This window comes from Oncorhynchus clarkii, chromosome 24 (genome assembly GCF_045791955.1).
Source record: "Oncorhynchus clarkii lewisi isolate Uvic-CL-2024 chromosome 24, UVic_Ocla_1.0, whole genome shotgun sequence".
In the NCBI taxonomy this organism is placed as follows: domain Eukaryota; kingdom Metazoa; phylum Chordata; class Actinopteri; order Salmoniformes; family Salmonidae; genus Oncorhynchus; species Oncorhynchus clarkii.
This window is the reverse complement of record NC_092170.1, coordinates 41,839,415-41,857,958: the sequence shown is the minus strand read 5'-3', so window position 1 is coordinate 41,857,958 and position 18,544 is coordinate 41,839,415. Positions and strand designations below refer to the sequence as shown.

Sequence of the window (18,544 nt, the reverse complement as noted above, 5' to 3'; positions counted from 1 at the left end):
CACACACACATCACAGAGAAGAGACACACCCACACACACACACATCACAGAGAAGAGAGGCACACACACACATCACAGAGAAGAGAGGCACACACACACACACACACACACACATCACAGAGAAGAGACACACACACACACACATCCTGTATCATAAATAGCATAACACAATCAACTAATGAATCAATCCCTAAGCGCGGAAGGCCTCGGGTATGAAGGCGTCGAGAGATGTATTTATTGTATGCTACTTTATGACGACGATCGTAGCATAACGATAGATTGATCGATTGAGGGCATCTATGATTGATTGATGTATCAGGTGACTGACCCTCTCCAGGAAGTGTATGACCGTGTCCTGCTGGTCTGTCTGTAGTCTGTCCAGGTGTTTCAGCCACAGCTCCAGCTCAGACCAGGTGTACTCAAACACTCCACTGTCCTTCAGCACCTAATTCCAAACAACGAAGACCAAGGAGTTGACAGGAAGTCACAGTAGATGTATTTAATAAGTACACTACAATTCCTTTTTACCAGGTTGGGCGCATTCAAGAGTCAGAGGGCATACTAAATTCTGTATATATATATATTAGGGCACTACTTTTGAAACCACTATGGGTAAAAGTACTCAATGGTCCTACTTGAGTAAAAGTGAAAGTCACACAGTAAAATACTACTTGAGTAAAAGTGAAAGTCACACAGTAAAATACTACTTGAGTAAAAGTGAAAGTCACACAGTAAAATACTACTTGAGTGAAAGTGAAAGTCACACAGTAAAATACTACTTGAGTAAAAGTGAAAGTCACACAGTAAAATACTACTTGAGTAAAAGTAAAAGCTGTCCTGCTAAACATTCAAAATGTAACGAGAACTTTTGGGTGTCGGGGAAAATGTACAGACATTATTTTAATTAGGAATGTAAGAGAAGTAAAAGTTATAAATAGTAAAAAAAAAAAACGAATATATATATAAATAGAAAAGTAAAGTACAGATACCCCCAAAATAAATACTTAAGTAGTACTTTAAAAGTATATATTTTTTTTACTTAAGTACTTTACACCACTGGTCAAAAGTAGTGCACTATGTCAGGGAATGGAGTGCCATTTAGGACAAAGCCCGTGTGTGATTCAAACCCGGATGGAACGGAGGCAGTAGGTCTTCGCTCACCTTCACCACCAGTTTCCTGGTGGACATTTTCAGGTGGCTGTTGTTGTTGCTGCTCACAAACATCTTGAGGAGCAGGAAGAACACAGACTTCTCCCCAGAGCTCGTCTCCACGTGATCCTGACAACGGAAGGAGCAAAATGAAATGTCTTCAAGGTTATAAAAGGAGACTTCACAAATAACTAGGGGCAAAACTGGCGTTACAGCCCTCTGGCGTTTACAGCCCTCTGGCGTTTACAGCCCTCTGGCGTTTACAGCCCTCTGGCGTTTACAGCTCGGCGCCCTCTGGCGTTTACAGACCTCTGGCGTTTACAGCCCGGTGCCCTCTGGCGTTTACAGACCTCTGGCGTTTACAGACCTCTGGCGTTTACAGACCTCTGGCGTTTACAGACCTCTGGCGTTACAGCTCGGTGCCCTCTGGCGTTTACAGCCCTCTGGCGTTTACAGCCCGGTGCCCTCTGGCGTTTACAGCCCTCTGACGTTAGTGCCCCCCCCCCCATAACAATAACAGGGGAGGTTAGCAAATTATCCGAGGGAGCACCCCCAGACCCCACAAGTTTATCCCTACCACTTCTAAAAACCAAAGTTGGGCCCCTGCAAATAACAGCCATTTACTGTTTCCATAGTCTCACATTTCCTTGGAAGCCACTGTAGGAGATAGCAGACAGTTCAACCCCTGGTCTGTTCCATGCTCCTTATAGGGGATATTAAACACACCACCAACAGTCTGCTCCATTCTAACCTGAACCCTGAACCCGGTCTATAACCATCTCACCTGAACTCTGAACCCGGTCTATAACCATCTCACCTGAACTCTGAACCCGGTCTATAACCATCTCACCTGAACCCTGAACCCGGTCTATAACCATCTCACCTGAACCCTGAACCCGGTCTATAACCATCTCACCTGAACTCTGAACCCGGTCTATAACCATCTCACCTGAACTCTGAACCCGGTCTATAACCATCTCACCTGAACTCTGAACCCGGTCTATAACCATCTCACCTGAACCCTGAACCCGGTCTATAACCATCTAACCTGAACCCTGAACCCGGTCTATAACCATCTCACCTGAACTCTGAACCCGGTCTATAACCATCTCACCTGAACTCTGAACCCGGTCTATAACCATCTCACCTGAACTCTGAACCCGGTCTATAACCATCTCACCTGAACCCTGAACCCGGTCTATAACCATCTAACCTGAACCCTGAACCCGGTCTATAACCATCTCACCTGAACTCTGAACCCGGTCTATAACCATCTCACCTGAACTCTGAACCCGGTCTATAACCATCTCACCTGAACTCTGAACCCGGTCTATAACCATCTCACCTGAACCCTGAACCCGGTCTATAACCATCTAACCTGAACCCTGAACCCGGTCTATAACCATCTCACCTGAACTCTGAACCCGGTCTATAACCATCTCACCTGAACCCTGAACCCGGTCTATAACCATCTCACCTGAACTCTGAACCCGGTCTATAACCATCTCACCTGAACTCTGAACCAGGACATCTTGCTGGTCTAGAAGCTCCCCAGAACCAGGACAACTTGCTGGTCTGGAAGCTCCCCTGAACCAGGACAACTTGCTGGTCTAGAAGCTCCCCTGAACCAGGACAACTTGCTGGTCTAGAAGCTCCCCTGAACCAGGACAACTTGCTGGTCTAGAAGCTCCCCTGAACCAGGACAACTTACTGGTCTAGAAGCTCCCCTGAACCAGGACAACTTGCTGGTCTAGAAGCTCCCCTGAACCAGGACAACTTGCTGGTCTAGAAGCTCCCCTGAACCAGGACAACTTGCTGGTCTAGAAGCTCCCCTGAACCAGGACAACTTGCTGGTCTAGAAGCTCCCCTGAACCAGGACAACTTACTGGTCTAGGAGCTCCCCTGAACCAGGACAACTTGCTGGTCTAGAAGCTCCCCTGAACCAGGTGACAACATCAAACACACCCGGTCTATAATCATCTCACCTGAACTCTGAACCAAGAGAACTTGCTGGCCGGCAGGTCCAGGGCCAGTTGTAATATCTGGTGTTGAAGGACTGGATGGACCTCCTCTCTCATACCTTTCTCTGACACGATACCTGAAGAGAGAGACCAAATACAACACCGTTATTAAAACGATCCTCTCAAGATGGACACAATCAGTGGATGATTTCACAGGCCTTTTGGATAGCCGTACAGATCCTCAGAATGACGTGATAACATGGATGTTGTCTCTAAGTGTGCTAACACAATGTAAGGCAAATTCATAGATTTTAACATTCTGTTAGCACATCCAAGAAGATAACTTCCATATTTTTTAACAGGACTAATAAAGAGCAAAAGAGCAATCCATCAATCAATCATTCAATGAATCAATCAATCAATCAATGAATCAATCAATCAATCAATCAATGAATGAATCAATCAATCAATCAATGAACGAATGAATCAATCAATCAATCAATGAATCAATCAACCAATGAATCAATAAATCAATGAATCAATCAACCAATGAATCAATAAATCAATGAATCAATCAATTTTTATTTTATTTTTTATTTTACCTTTATTTTACTAGGCAAGTCAGTTAAGAACAAATTCTTATTTTCAATGACGGCCTGGGAACAGTGGGTTAACTGCCTGTTCAGGGGCAGAACGACAGATCGGGGGTTTGAACTCGCAACCTTCCGGTTACTAGTCCAACACTCTAACCACTAGGCTACCCTGCCGCCCCTGCCGCCCCGAATCAATCAATCAATCAATGAATCGATCGTCCATCCATAGAGTTTATAGAGCAGTACCTTTGAGCAGCTTGCTGAAGTCAAACTTGCTCTGGCTAACCAGATGAGGCACTACCTTCTGGTAGAGACACATGACCTGGAGGATGAGGGCTTTCAGGACGATGACCTCTGGAGACTCGGGGCCTGACGGGGCTGGAGGAGACAGACGGGAGATATAGACAGATGGGAGAGACAGACAGATGCACGGGAGAGGCAGACAGATTGGAGAGACAGACAGACGGGAGAGACAGACAGATGGGAGACAGAGACGCACAGGAAGAGAGACAGACAGGAGAGACAGACAGATAGGAGAGACAGACAGACGCACGGGAAGAGAGAGACAGGAGAGACAGAAAGATGGGAGAGACAGGCAGATGGGAAACACAGACAGATAGATGGGAGAGACAGAAGAGACAGACAGACGCACGGGAAGAGAGAGACAGGAAAGACAGACAGATAGGAGACAGAAAGATGGGAGAGACAGGCAGATGGGAAACACAGACAGATAGATAGATGGGAGAAACAAAAGAGAGACAGACAGACGCACGGGAAGAGACAGACAGGAGAGACAGACAGATGGGAGAGACAGGCAGATGGGAAACACAGACAGATAGATGGGAGAGACAGAAGAGACAGACAGACGCACGGGAAGAGAGAGACAGGAGAGACAGACAGGAGAGACAGAAAGATGGGAGAGACAGGCAGATGGGAAACACAGACAGATAAATAGATGGGAGAAACAAAAGAGAGACAGACAGACGCACGGGAAGAGACAGACAGGAGAGACAGACAGATGGGAGACAGAAAGATGGGAGAGACAGGCAGATGGGAAACACAGACAGATAGATGGGAGAGACAGAAGAGACAGACAGACGCACGGGAAGAGAGAGACAGGAGAGACAGACAGATAGGAGACAGAAAGATGGGAGACAGGCAGATGGGAAACACAGACAGATAGATAGATGGGAGAAACAAAAGAGAGACAGACGCACGGGAAGAGACAGACAGGAGAGACAGACAGATGGGAGAGACAGGCAGATGGGAAACACAGACAGATAGATGGGAGAGACAGAAGAGACAGACAGACGCACGGGAAGAGAGAGACAGGAGAGACAGACAGGAGAGACAGAAAGATGGGAGAGACAGGCAGATGGGAAACACAGACAGATAGATAGATGGGAGAAACAAAAGAGAGACAGACAGACGCGCGGGAAGAGACAGACAGGAGAGACAGACAGATGGGAGACAGAAAGATGGGAGAGACAGGCAGATGGGAAACACAGACAGATAGATGGGAGAGACAGAAGAGACAGACAGACGCACGGGAAGAGAGAGACAGGAGAGACAGACAGATAGGAGACAGAAAGATGGGAGAGACAGGCAGATGGGAAACACAGACAGATAGATAGATGGGAGAGACAGAAGAGAGACAGACAGATGCACGGGAAGAGACAGACAGGAGAGAGTCGGTTAGTCACCCCTTGTTCAACTAAAGAGAGTTATAGTCGGGAAAATATAGAAACGAGGAAAAATACCATATTGGTTAAAGACTATTTCAACGATGTATGAAGAGAGAGTTATAATTATAATTTAAACAAGAGAACATTCCACTGACTGTAAATATATAAGACATCTACCGGGTTGTTCAACTTTAGTCGCGTCCTCTTTGACATCTCCTTCCTTCTTCCCTTCATTCCCTCCTTTCTCCTTCTTGGTCAGTGACTGCCATTTGGACACGATGCTCGTCATGTCCGGTAGAACCTACAGAGAGAACATGGACGCCCCCCCCCCCCCATACCGAGTTCAGTTGACCTCCTCCAATCTATTCACGTTGTGTAGCAGTCAGAGTGGTCATTCAGTCAGAGTGGTCATTCAGTCAGAGTGGTCATTCAGTCAGAGTGGTCTTCCAGTCAGAGTGGTCATTCAGTCAGAGTGGTCACCCAGTCAGAGTGGTCATCCAGTCAGAGTGGTCATCCAGTCAGAGTGGTCATCCAGTCAGAGTGGTCATTCAGTCAGAGTGGTCATTCAGTCAGAGTGAGCAAACCTGTTTGCTGATGCAGAGTGGTCATTCAGTCAGAGTGGTCATTCAGTCAGAGTGGTCATTCAGTCAGATAAAAGCTGGTCATCATCGGATCTACATGGGCAACACTGCATTTAGTTTAGTAGCTAGGAGGTCGACTGTATGTTGTCTACCCCAGTAGGTCCACAGTCCTACACTAGGTCCACAGTCCTACAGTAGGTCCACAGTCCTACAGTAGGTCCACAGTCCTACAGTGGGTCCACAGTCCTACAGTGGGTCCACAGTCCTACAGTGGGTCCACAGTCCTACAGTGGGTCCACAGTCCTACAGTGGGTCCACAGTCCTACAGTGGGTCCACAGTCCTACAGTGGGTCCACAGTACTACAGTAGGTCCACAGTACTACAGTAGGCATACAGTACTACAGTAGGCATACAGTACTACAGTAGGCATACAGTACTACAGTAGGCCCACAGTCCTACAGTAGGTCCACAGTCATACAGTAGGTCCACAGTCCTACAGTAGGTCCACAGTCCTACAGTAGGTCCACAGTCCTACAGTAGGTCCACAGTCCTACAGTAGGTCCACAATATTACAGTAGGTCCACAGTAGGTCCACAGTCCTACAGTAGGTCCACAGTAGGTCCACAGTACTACAGTAGGCATGCAGTACTACAGTAGGTCCACAGTACTACAGTAGGCATACAGTACTACAGTAGGTCCACAGTACTACAGTAGGTCCACAGTACTACAGTATGCATACAGTACTACAGTAGGTCCACAGTACTAGAGTAGGCATACAGTACTACAGTAAGTCCACAGTACTACAGTAGGTCCACAGTACTACAGTAGGCATACAGTACTACAGTAGGTCCACAGTACTACAGTCAGCCCACAGTACTACAGTAGGTCCACAGTACTACAGTAGGTCCACAGTAGGTCCACAGTACTACAGTAGGTCCACAGTACTACAGTAGGCTTACAGTACTACAGTATGTCCACAGTACTACAGTAGGTCCACAGTACTAGAGTAGGCATACAGTACTACAGTAAGTCCACAGTACTACAGTAGGTCCACAGTACTACAGTAAGTCCACAGTAAGTCCACAGTCCTACGGCAGGTACACAGTCCTAAGGTAGGTCCACAGTACTACAGTAGGTCCACAGTACTACAGTAGGCACACAGTACTACAGTAGGCCCACAGTACTACAGTCGGTCCACAGTACTACAGTAGGCATACAGTACACAGTAGGTCCACAGTACTACAGTAGGTCCACAGTACTACAGTAGGCATACAGTACTACAGTAGGCCCACAGTACTACAGTAGGCATATAGTCCTACAGTAGGTCCACAGTCCTACAGTAGGTCCACAGTCCTACAGTAGGTCCACAGTCCTACAGTAGGTACACAGTCCTACAGTGGGTCCACAGTCCTACAGTGGGTCCACAGTCCTACAGTAGGTCCACAGTCCTACAGTAGGTCCACAGTACTACAGTAGGTCCACAGTACTACAGTAGGCATACAGTACACAGTAGGTCCACAGTACTACAGTAGGTCCACAGTACTACAGTAGGCATACAGTACTACAGTAGGCCCACAGTACTACAGTAGGCATATAGTCCTACAGTAGGTCCACAGTCCTACAGTAGGTCCACAGTCCTACAGTAGGTCCACAGTCCTACAGTGGGTCCACAGTCCTACAGTGGGTCCACAGTCCTACAGTAGGTACACAGTCCTACAGTGGGTCCACAGTCCTACAGTAGGTACACAGTCCTACAGTGGGTCCACAGTCCTACAGTGGGTCCACAGTCCTACAGTAGGTCCACAGTCCTACAGTAGGTCCACAGTAGGTCCACAGTCCTACAGTACTACAGTAGGTCCACAGTACTACAGTAGGTCCACAGTACTACAGTAGGTCCAAAGTCCTACAGTAGGTCCACAGTCCTACTGCTGTGTGTTACCTCCCTGTCCTGCTGTGTGTTACCTCCCTGTACTGCTGTGTGTTACCTCCCTGTACTGCTGTGTGTTACCTCCCTGTACTGCTGTGTGTTACCTCCCTGTACTGCTGTGTGTTACCTCCCTGTACTGCTGTGTGTTACCTCCCTGTACTGCTGTGTGTTACCTCCCTGTACTGCTGTGTGTTACCTCCCTGTACTGCTGTGTGTTACCTCCCTGTACTGCTGTGTGTTACCTCCCTGTACTGCTGTGTGTTACCTCACTGTACTGCTGTGTGTTACCTCCCTGTACTGCTGTGTGTTACCTCCCTGTACTGCTGTGTGTTACCTCCCTGTACTGCTGTGTGTTACCTCACTGTACTGCTGTGTGTTACCTCCCTGTACTGCTGTGTGTTACCTCACTGTACTGCTGTGTGTTACCTCCCTGTACTGCTGTGTGTTACCTCCCTGTACTGCTGTGTGTTACCTCCCTGTACTGCTGTGTGTTACCTCCCTGTACTGCTGTGTGTTACCTCCCTGTACTGCTGTGTGTTACCTCACTGTACTGCTGTGTGTTACCTCAATGTACTGCTGTGTGTTACCTCCCTGTACTGCTGTGTGAGGTCCTGTGTGTTACCTTGCCGAGTGCCTCCCTGTACTGCTGTGTGTTACCTCCCTGTACTGCTGTGTGTTACCTCCCTGTACTGCTGTGTGTTACCTCACTGTACTGCTGTGTGTTACCTCACTGTACTGCTGTGTGTTACCTCCCTGTACTGCTGTGTGAGGTCATGTGTGTTACCTTGCCGAGTGCCTCCCTGTACTGCTGTGTGAAGTCCTGTGTGTTACCTCCCTGTACTGCTGTGTGTTACCTCCCTGTACTGCTGTGTGAAGTCCTGTGTGTTACCTCCCTGTACTGCTGTGTGAGGTCCTGTGTGTTACCTTGCCGAGTGCCTCCCTGTACTGCTGTGTGAGGTCCTGTGTGTTACCTCCCTGTACTGCTGTGTGAGGTCCTGTGTGTTACCTTGCCGAGTGCCTCCCTGTACTGCTGTGTGAAGTCCTGCATGGTGGCTGGTGTGTGAGGTCCTGTGTGTTACCTTGCCGAGTGCCTCCCTGTACTGCTGTGTGAAGTCCTGTGTGTTACCTCCCTGTACTGCTGTGTGTTACCTCCCTGTACTGCTGTGTGAAGTCCTGTGTGTTACCTCCCTGTACTGCTGTGTGAGGTCCTGTGTGTTACCTTGCCGAGTGCCTCCCTGTACTGCTGTGTGAGGTCCTGTGTGTTACCTCCCTGTACTGCTGTGTGAGGTCCTGTGTGTTACCTTGCCGAGTGCCTCCCTGTACTGCTGTGTGTTACCTCCCTGTACTGCTGTGTGAGGTCCTGTGTGTTACCTTGCCGAGTGCCTCCCTGTACTGCTGTGTGTTACCTCCCTGTACTGCTGTGTGAGGTCCTGTGTGTTACCTTGCCGAGTGCCTCCCTGTACTGCTGTGTGAGGTCCTGTGTGTTACCTTGCCGAGTGCCTCCCTGTACTGCTGTGTGAGGTCCTGTGTGTTACCTCCCTGTACTGCTGTGTGAGGTCCTGTGTGTTACCTTGCCGAGTGCCTCCCTGTACTGCTGTGTGTTACCTCCCTGTACTGCTGTGTGAGGTCCTGTGTGTTACCTTGCCGAGTGCCTCCCTGTACTGCTGTGTGTTACCTCCCTGTACTGCTGTGTGAGGTCCTGTGTGTTACCTTGCCGAGTGCCTCCCTGTACTGCTGTGTGAGGTCCTGTGTGTTACCTTGCCGAGTGCCTCCCTGTACTGCTGTGTGAAGTCCTGCATGGTGGCTGGTGTGTAGAGATCAGAGGCGAGCCACACAGAGCGGTCCAGACACAACTCCATGTTCCTCTGAGCTCTCTTCAGAAGGAACGACATGAGGGACAGGGTCGTGTGCTGCACCACCACGTTGGCAAACTGGGACAGGCACACGAGAGGAAAGATGGGTAAACAGCCCAGCACTGGGAAACGTTGGGCAACATTTTTCATCACCAAAAGTGACAAGTCTTTTAAATAGCCATTATTCAGGAACAACGGTGTAAACTCACGTTGATGCCCTGCGTGAAGAAGGCCTTGTTACAGACGGGAGGAAGTGATGTCACCAGCACCATGGACAGGAGGCGGGGCAGAGGAACAACCTCTCTGGTCTGGAAGGCCTTGGACACCTCTGGCTGAGACTCGTAGATCTGAGATGACAGGATAGAGTGGTCGACAGCGGTCAAAATGACAGTGCCCGTGATTGACAGACAAGGGACAGCCAATTTGGGGCGGCAGGGTAGCCTAGTGGTTAGAGCGTTGGACTAGTAACAGGAAGGTTGCAAGTTCAAACCCCCGAGCTGACAAGGTACAAATCTGTCGTTCTGCCCCTGAACAGGCAGTTAACCCACTGTTCCTAGACCAGTTAACCCACTGTTCCTAGACCAGTTAACCCACTGTTCCTAGACCAGTTAACCCACTGTTCCTAGACCAGTTAACCCACTGTTCCTAGACCAGTTAACCCACTGTTCCTAGACCAGTTAACCCACTGTTCCTAGACCAGTTAACCCACTGTTCCTAGACCAGTTAACCCCACTGTTCCTAGACCAGTTAACCCCACTGTTCCTAGACCAGTTAACCCCACTGTTCCTAGACCAGTTAACCCCACTGCTCCTAGACCAGTTAACCCCACTGTTCCTAGACCAGTTAACCCACTGTTCCTAGGCCAGTTAACCCACTGTTCCTAGGCCAGTTAACCCACTGTTCCTAGACCAGTTAACCCACCGTTCCTAGACCAGTTAACCCACCGTTCCTAGACCAGTTAACCCACTGTTCCTAGACCAGTTAACCCACTGTTCCTAGACCAGTTAACCCACTGTTCCTAGACCAGTTAACCCCACTGTTCCTAGACCAGTTAACCCACTGTTCCTAGACCAGTTAACCCACTGTTCCTAGACCAGTTAACCCACTGTTCCTAGACCAGTTAACCCACTGTTCCTAGACCAGTTAACCCACTGTTCCTAGACCAGTTAACCCACTGTTCCTAGACCAGTTAACCCACTGTTCCTAGACCAGTTAACCCACTGTTCCTAGACCAGTTAACCCACTGTTCCTAGACCAGTTAACCCACTGTTCCTAGACCAGTTAACCCACTGTTCCTAGACCAGTTAACCCACTGTTCCTAGACCAGTTAACCCACTGTTCCTAGGCCGTCATTGAAAATAAGAATTTGTTCTTAACTGACTTGCCTCGTTAAATAAAGGTTTAAAGGTTTAAAAAATTAAAATTGTGACGGTGTTGTCAGATTCACATTTTGTTTTGTTGATTTCTGTTCGCCACGCCCCTGCGCACGGTGACGTCTGATCTCTATACATTCATACAATAGAATACAGCTTACAATCCTCTATGTTGTTGTTGTCGGTGTCAACGTTACAGACAGAACTGTCCCCGAGGTCAGAAACGTAAACAAAATAACTCTAGGAAAACCAATAATACAAGGAAACAAAAAGTTTATTAATAAAAACCTTCTTGAGCAGAGTGATGTTGTCCGTCCAGGCAGATTTGAGGCGAGGGATGAAGGAGTACTGTGTCTCCTTGAAGAACCTGGGCAAGATGTCAGGACTGACCCTTAGTATATTGACCATCAGATCAGACACCAGGTCGTCCTCTGTAGCCTGCTTCAGCCCCACCACAAACTGCAGTAGCACAATGTTACCAGCCCTGGACAGAAGACAGACAACAACTTCAGGTCTGTGTCTACTGTACAGACACACAACAAAAACTTCAGGAAGGGGTGATGGAGAGAGGGAAGGGAGAGGGGAGAGAGAACAGAGAGAAGGAGAGATCGGAGAGAGATAGAGGAGAGAGATAGATGAGAGAGAACGGAGAGGAGAGAGAACGGAAAGGAGAGAGATCAGAGAGGAGAGAGAGGAGAGATGGGAGAGAGATAGAGGAGAGAGAACAGAGAGAAGGAGAGATGGGAGAGAGATAGAGGAGAGAGAACAGAGAGAAGGAGAGATGGGAGAGAGATAGAGAACAGAGAGAGGAGAGTGAGGGGAGAGAAAGAGGAGAGAGAACAGAGAGGAGAGAGAACAGAGAGAAGAGAGAACAGAGGATAGAGATAGAGGAGAGATTTGAGAGAAAGAGGAGAGAGAACAGAGAACAGAGAGAAAAAGAGATGGAAGAGAGAACAGAGAGATAGAGAGAGAACAGAGAGAGGAGAGTGAGGGGAGAGAGAGAGGAGAGAGAACAGAGAGGAGAGAGAACAGAGGAGAGAGAACAGAGAGAAAAAGAGAAAGAAGAGAGAACAGAGAGAAGGAGAGAGAACAGAGAGAAGGAGAGATGGAAGAGAGAACAGAGAGAAGGAGAGATGGAAGAGAGAACAGAGAGAAGGAGAGAGAACAGAGAGAAGGAGAGATGGAAGAGAGAACAGAGAGAAGGAGAGATGGAAGAGAGAACAGAGTGATAGAGAGAGAACAGAGAGAAGGAGAGAGAACAGAGAGAAGGAAGAGAGAACAGAGAGAAGGAGAGATGGAAGAGAGAACAGAGTGATAGAGAGAGAACAGAGAGAGAGGAGAGCGAGGGGAGATAAAGAGGAGAGAGAACAGAGTGATAGAGGAGAGATGGGAGAGAGAACAGAGAGATAGAGGAGAGATGGGAGAGAGAACAGAGAGATAGAGGAGAGATGGGAGAGAGAACAGAGATAGAGGAGAGATGGGAGAGAGAACAGAGAGATAGAGGAGAGATGGGAGAGAGAACAGAGATAGAGGAGAGATGGGAGAGAGAACAGAGAGATAGAGGAGAGATGGGAGAGAGAACAGAGTGATAGAGGAGAGATGGGATGCATCAGATTCATGACTGACCTGCCGGCCGTTCCAAAGCTGGGGTCGTAGAAACTGATGCCATGTTTCCGGGAGCAGCATAGATTCAGGAGGAAGTTGTGAACCAGTTTCCTCACGACCATCTTCCCTGCTTCCTCTGCGTTCTCTGCCATCTGAAGAAATTGACATTCAAAACAAGACTCGGTGATGATTGTGAGTGAGAATAATTTAGGGGGCGCTAATATTTGTTCTCTTACACACTTAAATAAGTGTGTAACGGAAATGTGTTTCATGCATATCCCAATGCCCCCTGATAGACCCCCAGGGAGTGGGGTCACGGCCAGGGTCACCGTTGTCCAGCGCCCCTGGAGCGATTAGGGTTAAGTGCCTTGCTCAAGGGCACAGCAACAAATGTTTCATCTTGTCGGCTCCGGGATTCAAACAAGTGACCTTTCGGTTACTGGCCCAAAGCTCTAACCGAGAGAGACATCGATAAAGAGAGAGAGAGAGAGAGATAAAGAGAGAGATAGATAAAAAGAGAGAGAGATAAAAAGAGAGAGAGAAAGAGAGAGAGATAAAGAGAGAGATAAGAGAGATGAGAGAGATAGAGAAATAGAGAGATAAACAGAGAGATAGAGAGAGAAAGAGAGAGAGAGAGAGAGAGAGAGAGAGAAAGAGAGAAAGATAGAGAAAGAGAGAGAGAAAGAGAGCGAGATAAAGAGAGAGAAAGATAAGAGATAAAGAGAGAGAGAGATAAAGAGATAGAGAGAAAGATAAAGAGAGAGAAAGATAAAGAGAGAGAGAGAAAGAGAGCGAGAAAGAGAGATAAAGAGAGAGAGATAAAGAGAGAGAGAGATAAAGAGAGAACTAGTGGACAGATCCATTACCTTGCCGTCGTCTGTGCTTGCATCCACAATGCCATTCCACCTGTAGAGAGATGCAATCTGGGCCAGGAGAGATGGGGTGAAGAAACGCACCTTCTGGGTTTTACTGATGGCTTGTCTCTGGACCACCTACAGCAGAGGAAACATCACTGTCACGTGTCCTCCCTCTCCTGCGCTCCAGGTCACCAGGACGCACACCAGCGCCCCATCAGCCTCACCTGGAACTCCATAACCTGCCTGATTACCTTCCCTAAATCTGTCACTCCCTTTGGTTCTTCCTGCCTGATTACCTTCCCTAAATCTGTCACTCTCCCTTTGGTTCTTCCTGTCTGATTACCTTCCCTAAATCTGTCACTCCCTTTGGTTCTTCCTGCCTGATTACCTTCCCTAAATCTGTCAATCCCTTTGGTTCTTCCTGCCTGATTACCTTCCCTAAATCTGTCACTCTCCCTTTTGTTCTTCCTGCCTGATTACCTTCCCTAAATCTGTCACTCCCTTCGGTTCTTCCTGTCTGATTACCTTCCCTAAATCTGTCACTCTCCCTTTGGTTCTTCCTGTCTGATTACCTTCCCTAAATCTGTCACTCCCTTTGGTTCTTTCTGCCTAATTACCTTCCCTAAATCTATCACTCCCTTTGGTTCTTCCTGCCTGATTACCTTCCCTAAATCTGTCAATCTCCCTTTGGTTCTTCCTGCCTGATTACCTTCCCTAAATCTGTCAATCCCTTTGGTTCTTCCTGCCTGATTACCTTCCCTAAATCTATCACTCCCTTTGGTTCTTCCTGCCTGATTACCTTCCCTAAATCTGTCACTCTCTCTTTGGTTCTTCCTGCCTGATTACCTTCCCTAAATCTGTCACTCTCTCTTTGGTTCTTCCTGTCTGATTACCTTCCCTAAATCTATCACTCTCTCTTTGGTTCTTCCTGTCTGATTACCTTCCCTAAATCTATCACTCTCTCTTTGGTTCTTCCTGTCTGATTACCTCCCCTAAATCTATCACTCCCTTTGGTTCTTCCTACCTGATTACCTTCCCTAAATCGGTCACTCCCTTTGGTTCTTCCTACCTGATTACCTCCCCTAAATCTATCACTCCCTTTGGTTCTTCCTACCTGATTACCTTCCCTAAATCGGTCACTCCCCTTTGGTTCTTCCTGTCTGATTACCTTCCCTAAATCTGTCAATCCCTTTGGTTCTTCCTACCTGATTACCTTCCCTATATATGTCAATCCCTTTGGTTCTTCCTGCCTGATTACCTTCCCTAAATCTGTCACTCCCTTTGGTTCTTTCCCCAGGCGTTATTGTTTCTGTTCCAGTGTTCATGTCTGTACACTACCTGTGTTTATTGTCTTGTTCTATGATCATTTATTTATTAAATAAACTCCCTGGACTTGTTTCCCGACTCCCCAGCGTAAACGTTATAACCCCTTAAAGTCTGCAGGTATAACGCGTTATAATGCACTATAAATACTGGTCATAAGTATGTATGTACAGCCGCCTTATAAATGTCTCCTAATCGTCCCGACAAAACAGCCATTTTCATTCATTACCCTGAAAAGTCACCGAGACAACGAGATTAGGCCCCACCTTAGTCTGCAGAGTAGACAGAATCAGGTTGACAGTGGAGATACGATCCTCCTTCAGTCCACTGCTTAGAATGTCTGGCAGGAAATCTGACAACCAATCAAATGTTTCATCATCAAACAAGGGAGAGGCAGGCCTATATTCCTACAGTGGAGATAGGACCCTCCTTCAGACAAGGGGAAGACAGGCCTATATTCCTACAGTGGAGATAGGACCCTCCTTCAAACAAGGGGAAGACAGGCCTATATTCCTACAGTAGAGATAGGACCCTCCTTCAGACCAGGGGGAGGCAGGCCTATATTCCTACAGTGGAGATAGGACCCTCCTTCAAACAAGGGGGAGGCAGGCCTATATTCCTACAGTGGAGATAGGACCCTCCTTCAGACAAGGGGAAGACAGGCCTATATTCCTACAGTAGAGATAGGACCCTCCTTCAAACAAGGGGAAGGCAGGCCTATATTCCTACAGTAGAGATAGGACCCTCCTTCAAACAAGGGGAAGACAGGCCTATATTCCTACAGTAGAGATAGGACCCTCCTTCAGACCAGGGGAAGACAGGCCTATATTCCTACAGTAGAGATAGGACCCTCCTTCAGACAAGGGGAAGACAGGCCTATATTCCTACAGTAGAGATAGGACCCTCCTTCAGACAAGGGGAAGACAGGCCTATATTCCTACAGTGGAGATAGGACCCTCCTTCAAACAAGGGGAAGACAGGCCTATATTCCTACAGTAGAGATAGGACCCTCCTTCAGACCAGGGGGAGGCAGGCCTATATTCCTACAGTGGAGATAGGACCCTCCTTCAAACAAGGGGGAGGCAGGCCTATATTCCTACAGTGGAGATAGGACCCTCCTTCAGACAAGGGGAAGACAGGCCTATATTCCTACAGTAGAGATAGGACCCTCCTTCAAACAAGGGGAAGGCAGGCCTATATTCCTACAGTAGAGATAGGACCCTCCTTCAAACAAGGGGAAGACAGGCCTATATTCCTACAGTAGAGATAGGACCCTCCTTCAGACCAGGGGAAGACAGGCCTATATTCCTACAGTAGAGATAGGACCCTCCTTCAGACAAGGGGAAGACAGGCCTATATTCCTACAGTAGAGATAGGACCCTCCTTCAGACAAGGGGAAGACAGGCCTATATTCCTACAGTGGAGATAGGACCCTCCTTCAAACAAGGGGAAGACAGGCCTATATTCCTACAGTGGAGATAGGACCCTCCTTCAAACAAGGGGAAGACAGGCCTATATTCCTACAGTAGAGATAGGACCCTCCTTCAGACAAGGGGAAGACAGGCCTATATTCTCAAGCTTATTTAATTTTTATTCTTATTTATTATTTTCTGTCATTTTGAGATGTAGTATAATCCTGACCTTTCATCTCCAGTAGTTGTCCAATAGTAACGTTGTCACCAGAGACCAGGAAGGAGAGGGCAAACTGGGTGTAAGCCATGCGGACATCAGGTCTACCCTAGAGAGAGATGAATGAGATCACAGAATACCAGTCATTAGAGATGCATCATTATAACCTCAATCCAAGCCCTGGTTGGCACATAGTTTTTGGGACATAGTTTTTCCTGATCAGCTCAAACGGTCAGGAGGATGACATATTGACACTAAAGAGAACTATAAACCAACCGTGGGTTTTCAACGACACCAAAGAGAACTATAAACCCTCATACAGAGCGAGTGTCCCAAACGGCACCCTATTCCCTATGGGACTCTGGTCAAAAGTAGTGCACTATATAGGGAATAGGGTGCCATTTGGGATGGACACAGACACTGACCAGGTCTCTTACCATCTTATCCTTCCTCTTGGCCAAAGCAGACAGGCCTTTAGTGAAGTGGAAGTGGCTGAAGACTTCCCTGGCTGTGTCTGCTCCCTGGGATACCATGGCTGACAGGAAACTTAGGCAGTGACGGACAAACCTGGCCCAGAAGAGACGACAACACTATGTTAGAATGAGAGACGCGCGCACACTCACACACAAAAAAAAATCTGTATTTCGTTCAAACAAAAGTTGCTTCATGTTCCAACGTACCTGTGGTTTTCTGAGTGTAGGGATGTCTGTATGAGTTTCATATAGCTGGAAACAGCCTTCTTTACTATAGTGAATCCCACCATGCTGAAATGAGAGAGATCGCTGGCTGTACGCAGCAGAATCATCTCCAAACTCTGGAAAATCAACATCATCTGGACAGAGACAAGGACAATGTGATGTTTAACAGATTAGTACATGGTGTGTACATATATATATATACTGATTTCCAGTGAACAGGAGACTGACAGAAGCTAATGCTGTACTCGACATACTTCACTCTCCATCTGCTTGTCTCCCTCCAGCAGTTTGAAGATCTCAGAACACTCCATGGAGATCTTGATGTAACCCTCAACAACGTCATACAGGTCAGGACATGGCAGCTTCTTTGCCGTCGTGATGAATGTATCCAAGCCTGCAGTGCAGAGAGAACAATTGTTGTTCAGTAATGACATATTCAATGACAATACAACTAGCACCTTTGATAATTGACATACACTCTGCAACAAACAAACAAAATGTAAACAAAGAGTGAAATCCTATCACTGCAAAGTTGAGAACAATACGTTATAGCGCCGTTGTAGGTAGCTAGTAAGCTAACGGTAGCTAATAGCAACACGGCCACTCACCCTTCATTGCCTTGGTCGGCTCCTTCAACATGGCTTTAAAAACAGTCCCATTGAACTCTGCTGTCTCAGATACTTTTCCTTTCTTCGCATGCGTTTTGGACTCATCCACATCTTCACTCGACCGTTTCTTCCCCATCTTGTTTGAGAGGTAAACCGAAAAAGCGATCAAATAGTTTTAGCCACCGGTCTTGCTGGCTACACATGTGAGAACCTAAACAGAAATGTGTTCTTCTGTCAATGTGTCCGGGGGAGCTCCATTTCCATGTCACTTTGGTTCCGGGCTGCGCAATCAGTGAGAATTCTCCCTTCACATTCACGCACAATATTCCTCAAATATAAACCATTCATTCAAAAAAAGAAATTAGACTGACAGTCTTGTTTTTTAAAATTTCCTCTTCAAGGAGGGATCATTATTAGAATAACAGAATAATGGTTCAGGAATTGAGCCTGTCTTTCCTACCTCATTCAGCTCATTGTAAAGAACATACAGAAAACATGATAGCACTTTATCATTATTAATAAAGTATTGTATCTATCTGTAATGGATATCAAGTTTTGGTGCATTAAACAGATAATTGACATTCATGTCCATGGCTGATAGCCACTGTGTAGATTGTGGCAGCAGAGCTGCAGTCTCCCCCCTTCCATCTTGCATTGCCATCCTTGCCAAGTCTGAAAGGTTGGGGGAGTGGTGAAAGCCAC

The 18,544-nt window shown here is 47.3% G+C and overlaps 1 protein-coding gene across 3 annotated transcripts in view; it reads right to left on the bottom strand.

The window, feature by feature from the left end:
• The window catches only part of LOC139382877 (URB1 ribosome biogenesis homolog), a 73,961-nt gene extending 55,908 nt beyond the window's left edge, over positions 1–18,053 (bottom strand). For 2 of the 3 annotated variants that reach the window (XM_071127120.1, XM_071127122.1), the window contains exons 1-16: positions 17,843–18,053; positions 17,489–17,628; positions 17,217–17,368; positions 16,974–17,103; positions 16,549–16,645; positions 15,174–15,259; positions 13,594–13,719; positions 12,749–12,879; positions 11,411–11,606; positions 9,959–10,096; positions 9,654–9,827; positions 5,566–5,689; positions 3,950–4,081; positions 3,135–3,247; positions 1,162–1,278; positions 329–445 (exon numbers count right to left, since the gene is read on the bottom strand). In XM_071127120.1, coding sequence (XP_070983221.1) covers positions 329–445; positions 1,162–1,278; positions 3,135–3,247; positions 3,950–4,081; positions 5,566–5,689; positions 9,654–9,827; positions 9,959–10,096; positions 11,411–11,606; positions 12,749–12,879; positions 13,594–13,719; positions 15,174–15,259; positions 16,549–16,645; positions 16,974–17,103; positions 17,217–17,368; positions 17,489–17,628; positions 17,843–17,978 — 2,109 coding nt within the window. In that variant the 5' untranslated portion in view covers positions 17,979–18,053. Of the gene's footprint in view, positions 1–328; positions 446–1,161; positions 1,279–2,659; positions 2,690–3,134; positions 3,248–3,949; positions 4,082–5,565; positions 5,690–9,653; positions 9,828–9,958; positions 10,097–11,410; positions 11,607–12,748; positions 12,880–13,593; positions 13,720–15,173; positions 15,260–16,548; positions 16,646–16,973; positions 17,104–17,216; positions 17,369–17,488; positions 17,629–17,842 lie in introns of all 3 variants that reach the window. The other variant, XM_071127121.1, reaches the window with a different exon arrangement.
• Between the last annotated feature and the right edge of the window lie 491 nt (positions 18,054–18,544).